This window comes from Marmota marmota, unplaced genomic scaffold (genome assembly GCF_001458135.2).
Source record: "Marmota marmota marmota unplaced genomic scaffold, marMar, whole genome shotgun sequence".
In the NCBI taxonomy this organism is placed as follows: domain Eukaryota; kingdom Metazoa; phylum Chordata; class Mammalia; order Rodentia; family Sciuridae; genus Marmota; species Marmota marmota.
The window spans coordinates 12,148,111-12,163,485 of NW_026000000.1; the positions used below are offsets into that span (position 1 = coordinate 12,148,111).

Consider the following 15,375-nt stretch of genomic DNA (forward strand, 5'->3'; position numbering starts at 1 on the left):
AAACTGATGCATCAATGAATAATAACTCAACAAGTAATGCTCAATCAAGGAGTCGATTTATTTTGGGAGGAAATGGACATATTGATAGATTCCTCCACTTTGAACTGCTTGCAGAACTTGCCTGGACTATGTATCACTTGTATGCACTGTGAGCTATCTGTTGATGCAGCGAATTGTGGTAGTGCTGGCGTATCTTTGCTGATGTGTCACCAGTGATGCAATTTTTCCAAAGGAGCCATCAATTGGCTTGGCGTCGTGGCATTTCTGTATCCTCCTCCCTTCTACTAGTGATGGTCTAAATTTGGGGGCCAACAGAGGTGAGGCAAAGAACCTCACCCCCCCACTGGCACCAAGGCCAAATTTGGGGGCCAACAGAGGTAAGGCAATGAACCTCACCCCTGCACTGGTATATAGGCCTATCCACAAGTATGGCTGTATGCTAGACCGGTAGTCAGTGACGGGTATGATCCAATTGCAGTGGTACCAACCTAAGACAGGAGGCTGACGCCTAGAGGTCAGCTCATCCGATGACAGGTAAGGACCATATGTTGTATTGGACAACCTAACAGGCATGGTCCCTAAGCCACATTACTTGTTGCTTAATTAAACAGAAGGGGGGAGATGCTGAGAGCCATAGCCAAGTAGTAATGATGCATGGCATTTTTGGTTGAAAGGTGACGCCAGCAAGCCATTGAGATGATATGATTATTTTAAGATCTGCATTCAAATGGATATTAGACCCCTGCTGTCTGCCTTGGCCTGCTACTTTGGAGCTCTAGCAGGACTCCCGGAGAGTTCCCATTGGTTGGGGAAGTGCAGTAGGAGGGATTTCCGGAGGAGGGATTTGTCTGTTGGAGTAGTGTGGCCCAGGAGAACGCTGCATGTGTGGTTTGGCATATTTCCCGGGAGAGTGCGTGGCATTGGCGGGAGTTTCAGAAATAAAGTTTGTTCCTGCTTGAGTGGCTCGTGATTTTGTGCCCAGCCAGACTGCGGCAGGTTGCCTCAGTTTGTTCCTGCTAATGTAACAGAATGTTTCAGTCTGAGTAACTTATTGAAATCCACGATTAAGTTCCCAGAAAATCTAGTGTCTGGTAAAGTCTCACTCTCTATTTCATAGCTGTCACCTCTTGCTGCACCTTACATGGGAAGGGGAAAGGCAGCTCCCTCTATTCTTTTATAATCCCATTCATTAAATGCTGCCTTCATGATTTATTGCTTCTTAAAGTCCCTATCTCTTAATACCATTATATTGGGACTTAGGTTTTAACATATGAATTTTGAGGGGACATCTACATTCAGGCTATAACAGAGGTAAAGTCCCCTTGATGAAACGCATGGCACACTGCCCAAAATCTATTTTGTTAAATCTTTGTTTCTCAGTCTTCCCCAGAAGAACCTATGGCTGTTTACCAGGGTAACTGTGCTTTAGAGAAAAGGAAACAATCAGATCTTTGGGGGACTATTAGATACTGGTCCTGAACTAAAACTAATTTCAGAAGACCCAAAATGTCACTGTCTCTCTCAGAATCAAGGTTTATGAAAGTCAGGCAATAAAATGAGTTTTAGCTCAAGATCTGTCTCACAGTATGTAAACCTATCTTGTGATTATTTCAATGCATAATTGGAAAAGATACACACAGCAACTGGGAGAACCCCCCTACACTGGTTCCCTGTAGAGTGAAGGCTATTTATTATGGGGGGAAAAGCCAAGGTGGAAGCCAGTGAAACGACTTCTACCTAGAAAAATAGTAAACCAAAATCATGCAGGATTATAATGGTCCAGGGCCATCAGGAAAAAGGCTGCAGACTGGTAAAGAACCATGACCAGCTCTAGTTTGCTGAAGGAAAGGGGACACAGAATGGGAACTGGAAGAAGTAGTCATATGACAATGTGACCAGTTACAAAATCAAGGACTGTAACTGTCTTAGTAGTATTTCCTCCTTATTTGGTATGCATACATTTGTACATGTATACATAGGTGAATGTGTATTTCTCTCTCTCTGTGTTTGTGTGTATGCAAGGTTTTAGGAGAAAAATCTTCATGACTCAGGTTAGAAGACGAGTTCATAGAGTGACACCAAATGTATAATCCATAAAAGCAAAAACAAGGTTTACCAAAACAAAATTAGCTTGGGAACTACATGTTGGGAGTAAATATTTGCAAACTACATATCCTACAAAGTGAATATTCCAATATATGTAAAGAACTCTTAAGGGAACAGGGTTATAGCTCAGTGGTAAAGACTGCTTGGCATGCACAAAGACCTGGGTTCAATCCTCAGCACTATAGGAAAAATATCCACTAGTCAAGTTGGAAAATGATTCAAATTAAAAGTGCGTAAAAAGGCTTGAACATAAATTTCACCAAAGAAGACACTAGTGGAAATGTGAAAAGATGCTTGACATTATTAGTTATCACAGAAATACAAATTAAAACCACAATGAGATACACACTAGAATGGCTAAAAAAACTGGTGGCAAGACCAAGTATTGGGGAAGAGGCAGCCTTGAACTCTCATTTTTTGCTGATGGGAGTGCAAAATGATATGGTTACTCTGGAAAATGGTAAGACAGTTCTAAAAGTCCTACTTCTGAATATTACCCTGGGATTTTAACTAAAAACTTGGTCCTTTTCCCCAGTGCCAATTTAATAATGAGGGCATGGTTTCGAGAAAAAGGAAAAAGATTTATTGCTTTGCTAGCAAAGGAGAAACACAGGGGACTCCTGTCCTAAAGGCTGTGACTTTCTCCATCAGGAGGGACAGGGGGGTTTTAAAGGAACACTTCAAGGGTTATACTCCAGGTGTGCTCTGGTAGGGGGGGTCCAAGGCACTGTGATGGTTTGTTAGGATTCACTTGTTAATTTGGGAGATATTCACTCCCCAAATCCTCAGCAGTCATCTCCTTCCTGTAGTAGGTTCAAGGGCAATTAACTAGAGTAAGAAAAGATAACCCTGTCTCCCTAATCTTATTAGGGAGGTGGAAAGGGGAAAAGACAGAAAAACATTTAAAAAAAAAATAAGCCTCACAAGGGCTATATTCAGAAGGTGAATGAACCACTGTTACAGGGTAATGAAAAATTATATTTACACAAAAACCTCTACAAAAAATGTTTACAGTGCATATATTCATAATCACCAAAATCTGGAAAGAACTTCAGTGTCTGTCCATTGGTGAATGAATAAACAACTGTAATCTGTATAGTTGGATACTATTCAGCAATCAAAAGGAACACACCACTGATAAAACAACTGGGATACATCTTGAAGGTATTATGTTTAGTCGAAGTAGCTAGTTACAAGGAACTACATACTGTTTTCACTCACATAACATTATGAAACAACAAAGTAACATATCAGCTGGCAGGACTACACAGCAAGAGGAAATACTTTTCAGTGATGTGACTCTTTTCCATCTAGTTTATAGTGATGGTTATGTGACAAAATCTTTACACTTTGAGGACCTCAAAAACTTTTATCTATCAATTTTTACTCGGAAGCCTTCAAAAAGTTGAATTACAGACTGTTTTTTGTTTTTTTTTTTTCATGCGAGCATTTGTTTCTGAAAATGGTGGCATGTCACCAAATAGTATTATAGAAGTTTCAAATTAAGAAAGTTCATGTGTTTAAAAAGAAACAATCTAGCATTTACACTGAGAGGAAACCAGAGATATCTAACAGTTTGGTATGGAATATTATATGCACTTTAGGCCAAATTAGTTTAAAAAAAAACAAACAAACAAAAAAAAAACTACAACCACACGTGCATACTAAAAAGATAGGTATAAAAATGAGTGGCTTACCTCAATTCCCAATTTTTGTCAAATGCAGTATCTTATAACAAAAAAGAATGTTTTATAATTTATAAAGCTTAATACAATTGAGAAATTGTGGGGAAAAGTGCATGGAGTACTACATACATGGCATACATTAAGGGCATCTGAGTGGCTAGGCACATAGGCGGCAAATCACTTACCCCCTGGGCGTGAAGCCATGTGTTGCAGTCCCTGCGCTTGCTCCATGGCCCAGTCCTCGACTGGTAGCTGCAAGGACAGTTGCCCAGAAATTGTATTGGTGACTGCCTTTAATCTGCTTAGCTACTGCCTGAATATATATATACATGGTAACTGCACAATAAAATCAGACCTGCTTCCTGCTTGGTCTCCGGAGGAGGTCTTGATTAGCAACTCTGCAGCCACACTCTCCTCTGCCCTGTTCTGTGGACCTCTTCATCAGACGAGAGCCCATGCAAGAAAGGTTTCTATTAAAAATCTTAACATATTTTAGAGGGTGAGGGCATACTTTGCATAGCAACTTCAGTTGTCTGAAATATCTTTTCTTTATCATTCCAAGCAGATGTTTGTTTATTAAGCACTTATTTTATGTAGGCTTGACTCTAAGTGCTAAGAAAGTAAACAAGCCAGTGTCTGCTCTCACAGAAACTCACATTCTGATAGAATTCACTTTTGTAAAAAGTATTCTAATAGTATCAAGTGACTAAGACATTAATGTTGAAAAGTAATTTTTAAACTCTCTCAGGCTAGTCCCTACTTAACTACACTACCTTCCTCTAAAATGAATGCAAACTTCAGTTATAAAAATTATGCACATCTTATTGACTGAGCCTGTCGGGATCAAAACCAATAAACATTCTAAATATTCTACAAGAAAAAGAACATTCGTGGTAATTTTCAAATGAGAGGTTTCTTCTTTGTTTTTTAGTTGTTGACGGACCTTCATATTATTTATTTATATGTAGTGCTGAGATTCGAACCCAGGGTCTCACACATGCTAGGCAAGCACTGCACCAATGAGCCACAATCCTAGCCTGAGAGGTTTCTTAAATTTTAAATATTCTTGATATCTGAACTTTTCATTTCTTTTGTTCTCCAAATATAAGCCCAGATTTTTAATATTAGCAGATATTATACACACATACACTATCTTAAGACAATTATCTGCAACTGTTTAAACATTCTTTTACTCTATGGCTAAAGAACATCACTTGTTTGGTTAAAATATAAGAGACTGAACAATTATATATAGTATATTACTTGCAATGCTCACTCTGAACAAGTTTACCACTATGAGACACTTTTAAAATTAGGTTTTTGTCTCTCTGGATGACCTTGTAAAAATACTTAACTGAAAAACATGATATGGCTTAGAATGCTTTTTTTAATTGAATTATAGTTTCATATTTTAAAAGAGATTAATTATGCCACATGACAACAGAAATTATAGTATTTTATTAGCACAATGACATATCCAACTACTCCTTAGGAAAAGAGAAAAATATACAACTAGAGTTCCTCAGAAGGGTACAGGCTTATTCCAACTGTTGTTTCCCAGGCTGACGCAGTCTTGGCAGAATTTTCACAGTTCCATCACTTTTTTAAAATTTTATTGGTTCTTTTTAGTTATACATAATGTTAGAACTTTTTTTTTTGTACTGGGGATTGAACTCAGGGGCACTCTATCACTGAGCCACATCTCCAGCTCTATTTTGTATTTACAGACAGGGTCTCACTGAGTTGCTTAGCACCTTGCCACTGCTGAGGCTGGCTTTAAACTCACAATCCTCCTGCATCGGCCTCCTGAGTTGCTGGGATTATAGGAGTGCATCACTGAGCCCGGCACATTAGGACTTATTTTGATCCCATCACTTATCATGAAGAAAAAAGACCTAGCACTTTCCCACTGATAGCTATAGGCTTTCATAGAACCTACCAGATTAAGCCGATTACTTAAATTCTGCCAGAAAACTCAGCAGTTTGCCCCAGGTGAATTTTCTTTGGCCCACATGTTTTCAAAGGCAACATGGTATTCATATCAGCAGCACAAACTAAAACTGAATCAATACAAGAGATGATTAGCATGACCCTTCTGCAAAGATGATATGAAAACTTATAAATATAGTTACATAGTGTAATGCATAAGCACAGTACAAGAAGCTTCATCAGTACATTCCATTTCCTTATTTCCTATATGTACCTTGTCTAAAACAATATAGTTGTTGTTACACCAATGTGCAAAAATATATTAAATAAAATATAAAATGTGCATTAGAGTCAATGACTAAAAAATACAACAAACAATCACACACCCTTCTCTAAAATTTTACACTAAAGCTGAGAATTCAAATATAAATTTTCCCCCTCCTGGAAGACTTATCATGAAGATAATAGAGTAAGCTATTATTCACAAGCAACTCTCAGGCATTCATACCTAATGAAAACTACTAAATCAAAATTAACACAAAATTATTTTAATATTTTCTGTAGCACAAAATAATTGAGACAGATATAAGAAACAGTTCACATGCCAATAAGTTACAGTGCTTTAAATCTTTATATAACTGGATGCTAAGAGGGTACACATGCCCTACCAAGCACTGTCTTCTTCACTTCTCCTATTAAAGACACAGTCTGGGTGATGTATTCAACTAGGAGTTCTCTCTTGGGTTCCTGTCTCTTGTTATTTACAAGCACTATAATATTTGAAACCATCCACCTGTACAGATCCAAAAGATGGTCTATCCATTCTGAAATGTCACTTCAGTTGCTCTCACCCCCCTTCAGACTAGACTTCTGATTTCTTCTTTCCTTCTGACCCTGAATTCGGAAAAGCTTCTTCCTTAGGTCCTTCTGTCGCTTCAGCTTCTCCTCCTCTTCCTTCTGCTTCAATTTGACGTGCTCTTTATTGTGCAGATGCCGCTGTTCCTTAGCCTTCTTCATCTTCTGGCTGTGCACTGTGCTCAAAGCATCCAGCAGTGCAAGGATCTGACAAAGACAAAACCCACTGAGCATCAGATCAGTCTTACCGTTATGGCATGAGACCTACATTTCAGGGGGCCTCAACATATGAGCCAACAGTATCAAAACTAGATTAGATCCATGACTTGAATGTTAACTGAGTGAAAATCCACCCTGAACTAGGAAATCACAATTGGCTTGGAGATACCACAAAACCACCTCTGGATACTATGTGCAACTAGCTAAGGCAGAGTGGTTAACCAGTGTATGTATTATTCCCAATTCAAACACATAAGGCAGAGCATTAACGAATCAAAGAATGCAAAAATGGACACTGGTCCTTCCTCCAACTAAGGCCTTGAGTAACTCTGGCCCTTATCTTTTCCTGATGAAAATTGAGACTGCAGTAGAAATGCTAACTGTGCTATGGAAAACACTACTTTCGTTTCTAAATGAAATATGCAATACGTTGTCTTGTCAACAGTACCTTTCTCTCATGAGGCTCACGTATAACTGCTGGTCTCATCCTGTCCTTTGGCACCTTGCCTGCCTTTGCTTGGGTCTTGGGCTTATTCTTAAATGGCAGGGCCTTTTGTAAGGCTTTTGGAATGTGCAGTGAATTAAAATGTTTCTTTTGCCTCAGGACTGGCTGAAAAGAAAAACAAAAGACAGTGACACATTTAAATTATGACCTATGTATATTTAAACTTTTGCATAATGTCTTCTCAATATTTTGACTTTCCCACAAGATCAGTGACAACAGAGTCTGCTGACCACAGAAATCAGGATCTGATCACCCATCAAATATGGATGGCCTCAGTGCACATCCGTATCTGTAGGCCAAATAGTTAACATTTACAATTGTTCCACTTCTATGGTATCTTCTATGGGATCTCAACATTTCCTTATTTCCTGTTTGTCTGAAACAACAAAAATATAGCTGTTGTTATACCAATGTGCAAAAATATATTAAATAAAATATAAAATGTCCATTAAAGTCAATGACTAAAAAACAGATGAGTAGAGTAAAAAGTAGATGAAACAATCCAAAGTTTCTTATAAGGGAAAATCCAGAGTTTTATATTTTGGGGGCACTGAGATTACCTATCTTTTCTTCTTAACTCTCTGGATTTAAGGACATAGTTCTTGCACTAATAAGCAAAGTATCCCCATTCCTGATTCCAAGAGGTTTAACTTTATTCTGTTTCTGATGGAAGGCTGGCTGAATACAGAAAAGATTTAAAAGAGATGAAGGTAAAATTCTCTACTCTGAATTTTCAAAGCAGTCTAAGTTCTATGCTTTAATTAAGAAAAATGATTAAAATTGCCTCAGAAATACTGTCAGTAAGTTCAAAGTTTTGCCACTGGCCTTTACCAAAAGTAAACTATGAAGAAAAATCTTTCAACTATGTAGAAAAATCTTTCTTTTACGTATTTAAATTTATTATTAAAGACATCATACTCAGTAACATTCAATATTCTCTGTTCAGAAATAATAACTGCTTTAGAATTAAGAAATTCAGAGAAATCTTCTCAAAGAAGCAGGAGCAATAGAGGCTGGATAAGGATATCATATTCTGAGTATACTTCAATAAAAATTCATGCAAGATAGCCAGGCATGGTGGTGCACACTTGTAATCCTAGCAGCTTGGGAGCCTGAGACAGGAGGATCAGGAGTTCAAAGCCAGCCTCAGCAAAAGTGAGGTGCTACGCAACTCAGTGAGACCCTGTCTCTAATTAAAATATAAAATAGGGCTGCAGATGTGGCTCAGTGGTCGAAGTGCCTGAGTTCAATCCCGGGTACCAAAAAAAAATTCATGCAAGATGAACCAAAGGTTTATTCCTATTTTATAGAAAAGTAATGTCTGTGAGACTTCTAGTTCTGATAGAATGACAGACTGAAACCCTAAATCACCCTCTATTTCAAAACAACTGAATATCTTGGATCAAAACAAGCAATTTTTTTTTCAAATGTGTTATTAAGCTGTAAAGAAAATAATCAGGGTCTCACTGAGTTGCCTAGCACATCACTTTTGCTGAGACTGGCTGGGAACTCTTGATCCTCCAGCCTCAGCTTCAGCCTCCTAAGCCACTGAGATTACAGTCATGTGCCACCACGCCCAGCTCAAATGATCATTTTGATGCAGAAAAAGTATTTCACAAAGTTCAGCACTTGTTCTTAATAAAAACTTCAAAAAGTTAATGTATAGAAAGAAAGTTCCTCAATACAATAAGGGCTATTTATGAGAAATCCATACAAGACAGGGATGCCTATACTCTTTGTCATTTCTGCTCAACACAGTATTGGAAGTACCTGAAAGAACAATTACATAAGAAAAAGAAATAGGGCTGGGGATGTGGCTCAAGTGGTAGTGCGCTCGCCTGGCATGCGTGCGGCCCAGGTTCAATCCTCAGCACCACATACAAACAAAGATGCTGTGTCCGCCGAAAACTAAAAAATAAATTAAAAAAAAAAAAATGCCAATAGAAGATCATAAAACTAAAAAAAATTTAAAAAGAAAAAAGAAAAAGAAATAAAAGCCATCCAAATAGGAAAAGTAGTAATTTTTATTTTTAAAAAAAAATTTTATGGACACAATACCTTTATTTATTTTTATGTGTTACTGAGGATCGAACCCAGTGCTTCACACGTACAAGGCAAGTGCTCTACCACTGAGCTACAGCGCCAACCCCAAATATTTCTACTTGCAGATGAAAAAATGCTATTCATAGAAAATCTCAAAGATCTTACAAAAAAAATCCTATTAGAATAAATGAATTCGATAAAGTTGCAGGATAAAAAAAAAAATCAACATGTAAAAATTGGTATCATTTCTACACACAAATAATGACCTGAAAAAGAAAAAAAAAAATTCATTTTATGGCATTAACAAAATAAAAAAGCCTTAAGAAAAAATTTAACCAAGGAAGTAAAATATTTGGAAAAGACAGAAATAAAGGGAAAGACATCCCATTTTTATAAGTCAGAAGAATTATTGTTAAAATATCCCAACTTCTCAAAACAATAAACAGATTTAATGCAATGTCTTTCAAAATTCCAATGGATTTTCACAGAAGTAGACAAAACATATTTAAAAAATCCCATAATTCTTAGGAATCACAAAAGAAACAAAACAACCAATATTCAAAAAAATACTGAGAAAGAAAAAACAAAGTTGGAGGCATCACATTTCCTGATTTTAAATTATATTATAAAGGTATGGTAATCAAAGCAGTATGGTATTGGAATAGAAATAAAGACCAAAAGAGCCCAGAAATAAGTTTAAATTTATACAGTCGACTAATTCTTACCAAGGACAATCAAGACAACACAAAGGGAAAGGATAATATCATCAACAAACAGTGCTACAAAACTGGATCTCCCCATGAAAAAGAATAAAATAGAACCCCGATCTTACACCATATACAATATTCTACTCAAAATGGTACAAGACTTAAATATAAGACTTAAAACTCTTTTAAAAGAGAACAGAGGCTAAAAAGCTTTTTAACATTGGTGCTGGCAATGATTATTTTTGGAATATCACACCAAAAGCCCATGTTACAGGAGCAAAAATAAACAAGTGAGACTATACCTAACTTTTCAAAAAACTTCTGCACAGGAAAAAAAATATCAACAAACGAAAAGACAACCTATAGACTACGAAAAAAATATTTGCAAACTATGTATTTATAAGGGGTCAACACAAAGGGCTGAGACAGGAAGCCAGCTTCAGCAACTATGAGGTGCTAAGCAACTCAGTGAGACCCTGTTTCTAAATAAAACACAAAATAGGGCTGGGGATGGGGCTCAGCAGTCAAGTGTCCCTGAGTTCAACCCTCAGTACTAAAAAAAGAACTCTTACAACTGAATAACAGAAAAACAGATAACAATTTAAAAATTGGCAAAGGACCTGAACAAATATTTTTCTAAAGACATAAAAAACGTAAAAGGAAATGAAAAGATGTAGGTCAAAGGATACAAAATGACTGACATGTCAGATGATTAAGTCTACAGATCTAACATATAACAGAAGAATTATAGTTATAAAAATGTATTTGGATTTTTTGTTAAATACATTTAACAAATCTATTGTTATAGATGTGTGTTCTTATTACACAAGAATGGCTATGGTTACTAAAATGTATAGTAACATTTTACTATCTATACATATCCTATTATAAACCTCAAATTACATAATAAGGTTTATTTTTTAAAAAGTTTAAATTGTTTAGAATCTAGAGTAAACCGCTAGTACCATTTCCCATGTTCCTTTTCAAAACATTTATGAATATACATATTTGATCAAATTTAATGTTAGACTTCATATCTGAAAAATTGAAAGCACTTAAGATATTATATACAAAAGCATCTGTGTGACTCCTTGTCCGGTGAGCAGACAAAACATCTTCAATGATGCATACATGCACAACTTGTACCTTGTAGAGAGAGTCCTTGCTTGGCTTTAGTTTGATACCATGAGCGAGCCTGAGTTGACCTGTTGTCCGCATTCCTGACCAGGTGTCTTTCTCACCAACTGGCTTCAACAAAGATGTTACTGGGTTATAGAAGGCTGGGACAGAGACAGGATACCAAGTTCGCATGAAGACGATATCTGGAAACCAGAGGAAATTAACATTTTCAAAAGAAAATTCATAACCATTTTGAAAAAAAACAAAACCAAACTAACAATAAAAATCTCAAAATATTCACCCCAAACTTTTCTACCTAGTTGCACAGCATTTGAAAAGAGACTTCATCAAGTGAACTAATCTTATATATCACTAATCTTTGGGTACAAACAAGAGGCTCTAGACATAATGTGAATCAGCAACTGTATAAGCTGCTTCAACTGGGCAGAACTGGAGTTGATTTGGACTTTCTTTAGACTCAAACTCCAACCTCTAATCAACACTGGCTAGAGATTAAAAAAAAAAAAAGTGAATGGAAACACAGTGTTATAATAAACACACCACAAATATATTTACCACTCATCAGCAACTTATCCTCAAAGCTAGCCCGGAAAGCTCCTTCTGGAGCCCTGAGTGCTTTCTTGATCTGTCCCCTTATTCCACTGACAGTTCGAATCACAGCACCTTCAAATTTGGCCACTTCTAAGGCAGAATTAAACATTCCCTACAGGCAAAAGAAAATTAAAAATACATACACATAAAATTACATACTTTATCTCTGTTCATAAATGCATTATTGGTTAAGAAAACAGTAACAACTCATTGATATGTCAAAAAGAACACAACTCTATTTTCTCCAAAATAACACTGATGAAGATTCTACTGCTGGCTCGTTAGCATGTTCATCACTGGCATCTTTGTAAAAAAGAAGAACTTTATGCTGGTGTCTTGCTGGCTGAACTGTAGTTTACATCCTGTCACTAAATAGGTTCAGGCACTTAAAAAAAAAAGAGCTAAACAAATCCTGGTGGTACCATTTCCTGATTTTACGATCATCTTAACTAATGGAAACACCCCCAATAATGAAAGTTTCAATAAATGATGTTCAAACTAACCTCTCCAAATATTGCAGAACAATACATCCATTTCTATGAAACCTTGCCAAGTTTCTTGTAAATGATTTTGTCTATTTTTCTACGAACTGTTAGATAAACTTCCTTTCATACCATAAACCAGAAAGGTAGCAAAATCCAGTGGTTGAAATTACACATTTTCAGTATGAATTCTGTGATACTCTCACATGGAAATATTAATAGCCTAAACTAAACACCTGTTGGGCTTAGCCTTAAGACTTTTAAGCATACTTAAGTAACACAGACCAATATAAACAACTAAAAAAATTAAAGTAAAATAAATAAAATAAAAATCAAGTTTATAAAAGATTTAAAATATTTTTCTAAAAACATTAAGCCTATATTTCAAAAGTACACGAAAACCCCCAATCTGAAACTTTTTGAGGACTGAAATGACATGAATGGAAAATTCCACACCTTATCTCATGTGACAAGTTGTAGACAAAATGCAGGCATATTAAAAATATTGTTAAATTGTTTTCAGGCTATGTGTATAAGGCATACAATGAAACATAAATGAATTTTGTATTCAGACATGGATCCCATCATCAAGATTTCTCATTGTGTATATGCAAATATTTCAAAATAAAAAAAAATCTGAAATTTGAAGCACTTCTGGTTCCAAGCAGTTCGGATAAGGAATACTCAACTTGTATTTCATTCTTCCTTTAATATTTATAAATTTGAATATATAGATATACAGACCTTAATAAATGAAGTGTTCTTGAAAATTTTATATGGAAAACCAGTCAGCTTTAATTTCTTCACAATTTTAATGGACTTATCTAGATCAAGGACAACTCCTGTGGCAGCTATCCGGAAATCAGGCTAAAAGAAATCCCCAAAATTTGAATATAGGAATAATTCATCAGTAAGAGTATAATTCTTTGCGATGTAATAAATTACAAAATTACAAGTTATTTTACTTACAATCAGCTAAGAAAGATCAAGAGAACATCTGAACATGCAAAACAGAATTTTAACAAAAGCAACCTAAAACTATAATACTGGCATGCCAAACAAATGACAACTCAAATATTTTCATGGTGATTTCTTTCTTAGTAACATAATGAAAAGGAAAATTCATTTGTAATGTTTAAGAAATTAAAATTTGGATCTCCAGAGTTGATTTCGTCTGCTCATTATTCTGTTTTCTCTGATGTTACATGAGCCAATAAAACATGCTCTGACTGGTCCAATGAAGCCTGTGTTTGCTAACAAACGTTTCTACAGGGTAGTTTTAAGTCTAACTAGTTATGATGTATCCTCAGAACTTAATGTAGTGTTTAGCACATGACGAGCACTGCTTAAATACCTTTTTAGATAAATTAAATCCAAACAAAGCATAAAAACATGAAATGTCATCAAGTGCCATTGTAATTCTTCTATTTCCTTCTCCTCTCCTTCCATACCCTACTTAGAATTAATTAGAAAGATCAAAAGCAAAGAGAAATTTAATATACATTAAACATGAGTTATTTTCAACTCACATGTACAAAATCCATACTCAAGATATACTTTTCGAACATAATCTATAAAATATCCAAGATATTTACCATTGTGCCACTAACAGACTGTATTGCCAAGAATCCAGTTCCCTGTGGAGTGATAGGACCTTAAGAGAATAACAACAACAAAAATAATGAGCCATAAATTTGGGATTCCATTTTACATAAATACCCCAAAAAGAAAAATCTTATGAATTGGGATTTCATAAAAGGAAAAGAACAAAACTATAATGATAAAAGTTTAAATTATCCTTACAAACAAGTTATTCTAACAACATTTTACCCCAAAAGGATGCTCCACAATGCATGTGCTGTGGGGTGTATTTTAGAAGCCTTTGTCTTCCATTGTGGTCTTCAATATAATAGAGTGGAATGGTCTGAAACCTCCTCCACCCTACAGAAAAAATGATTGGATCTCGGGACTTGAGGATTTTCTTATACCAACGATGCTTCTTCAGTCGCATCTAAGGGGAGAAGAGTTTGATAAAATTATGCAGAGTATATCCAAAGAACTTTGGTTGCTGAGCACGCAAGCATAGGTACCTACCTGCACATATCCCACACTGCCCTCACTGTTGCCCAAACCACCTAGAATCATTGGATAGTGGGGGTCAAAGTTCAGCACAAATTCACAGGGGACATTTTCAATCTCAATTCGAACATACATCCCAGGTCGAAAACCCTCATATTGAACTCTGGCTTCATCGTCTTGATCTTCAAATTCTGCTCGGTTAAGCTATATATGAGAGGGAGAAAAAAGTAAAACTCCATTATGCAGTTATCTTTCATAAACATTTAAGATTAAATTTTAAAATGAGCAATTCCTAGGGACTGGGGAATTAGCTCAGTAGTAGAACACTTGTCTAGCACACACAGGCCCTGGGTTTGAACCTCTACAGCAAAAAAAAAAAAAAAAAAAGAGAGAGAGAAAAAAAAAGAAAAAGAGAGCAACTCCTACATAAAAGAACCATGGACAGATTACTATTCTAATTGAAAATGATACATTTCACCCCTACATTTTGGTTAGGATTTGCCACAACTATGTTCTTCTCCATTGCCCTAAGGCACAATAAATACAAACAACTCAGAAAAGATCCCTGGATGCTGGTTGGCAAATGCTTGCAGCTTCCTCAACCCACAACTTCTCTTCTCATTATAAATTATTATTTCATACTTTCCCCCGTCTTCAAACATCCAATACCCCCTCTTCCCCTTATTCTCACTCTCAACTGATGGTTATCTCTGAATTCACTCCAAAACCAAGTAATTTAGAACTTCCACATACTATACCCTCTTCCATGGTTTACTTTCACATGAGGCCTTTTATTGTAACTCTGTACTGTTCAGTAGCATAGCTACATGTGGCTAATAAAATTAAGTGACACTTAAAATCCAGCTCTTCAGTCATACCTGCCATGTTACAAATAGTCAATATCAACAAGTGCCCAGCAGCCATGATATTGGGTAGCCAACAGATACACAATTCCACTATTGTAGCAAGTTCCATTGGCAACTCTGGTACAGCTCAATGCCAAACACTTGCACACCATATACCATCCACTCTTG

The 15,375-nt window shown here is 36.1% G+C and overlaps 1 protein-coding gene across 2 annotated transcripts in view; it reads right to left on the bottom strand.

The window, feature by feature from the left end:
* Nucleotides 1-5,230: 5,230 nt before the first annotated feature.
* Bms1 (BMS1 ribosome biogenesis factor) overlaps nt 5,231-15,375 on the bottom strand; it is a 52,998-nt gene continuing 42,853 nt past the window's right edge. For both annotated transcript variants that reach the window (XM_015498938.2, XM_015498937.2), the window contains exons 16-23: nt 14,357-14,545; nt 14,093-14,273; nt 13,858-13,916; nt 13,007-13,129; nt 11,745-11,892; nt 11,196-11,371; nt 7,243-7,404; nt 5,231-6,782 (exon numbers count right to left, since the gene is read on the bottom strand). In XM_015498938.2, the coding sequence (XP_015354424.1) occupies nt 6,558-6,782; nt 7,243-7,404; nt 11,196-11,371; nt 11,745-11,892; nt 13,007-13,129; nt 13,858-13,916; nt 14,093-14,273; nt 14,357-14,545 (1,263 nt within the window). In that variant the 3' untranslated portion in view covers nt 5,231-6,557. The remainder of the gene's footprint in view (nt 6,783-7,242; nt 7,405-11,195; nt 11,372-11,744; nt 11,893-13,006; nt 13,130-13,857; nt 13,917-14,092; nt 14,274-14,356; nt 14,546-15,375) is intronic.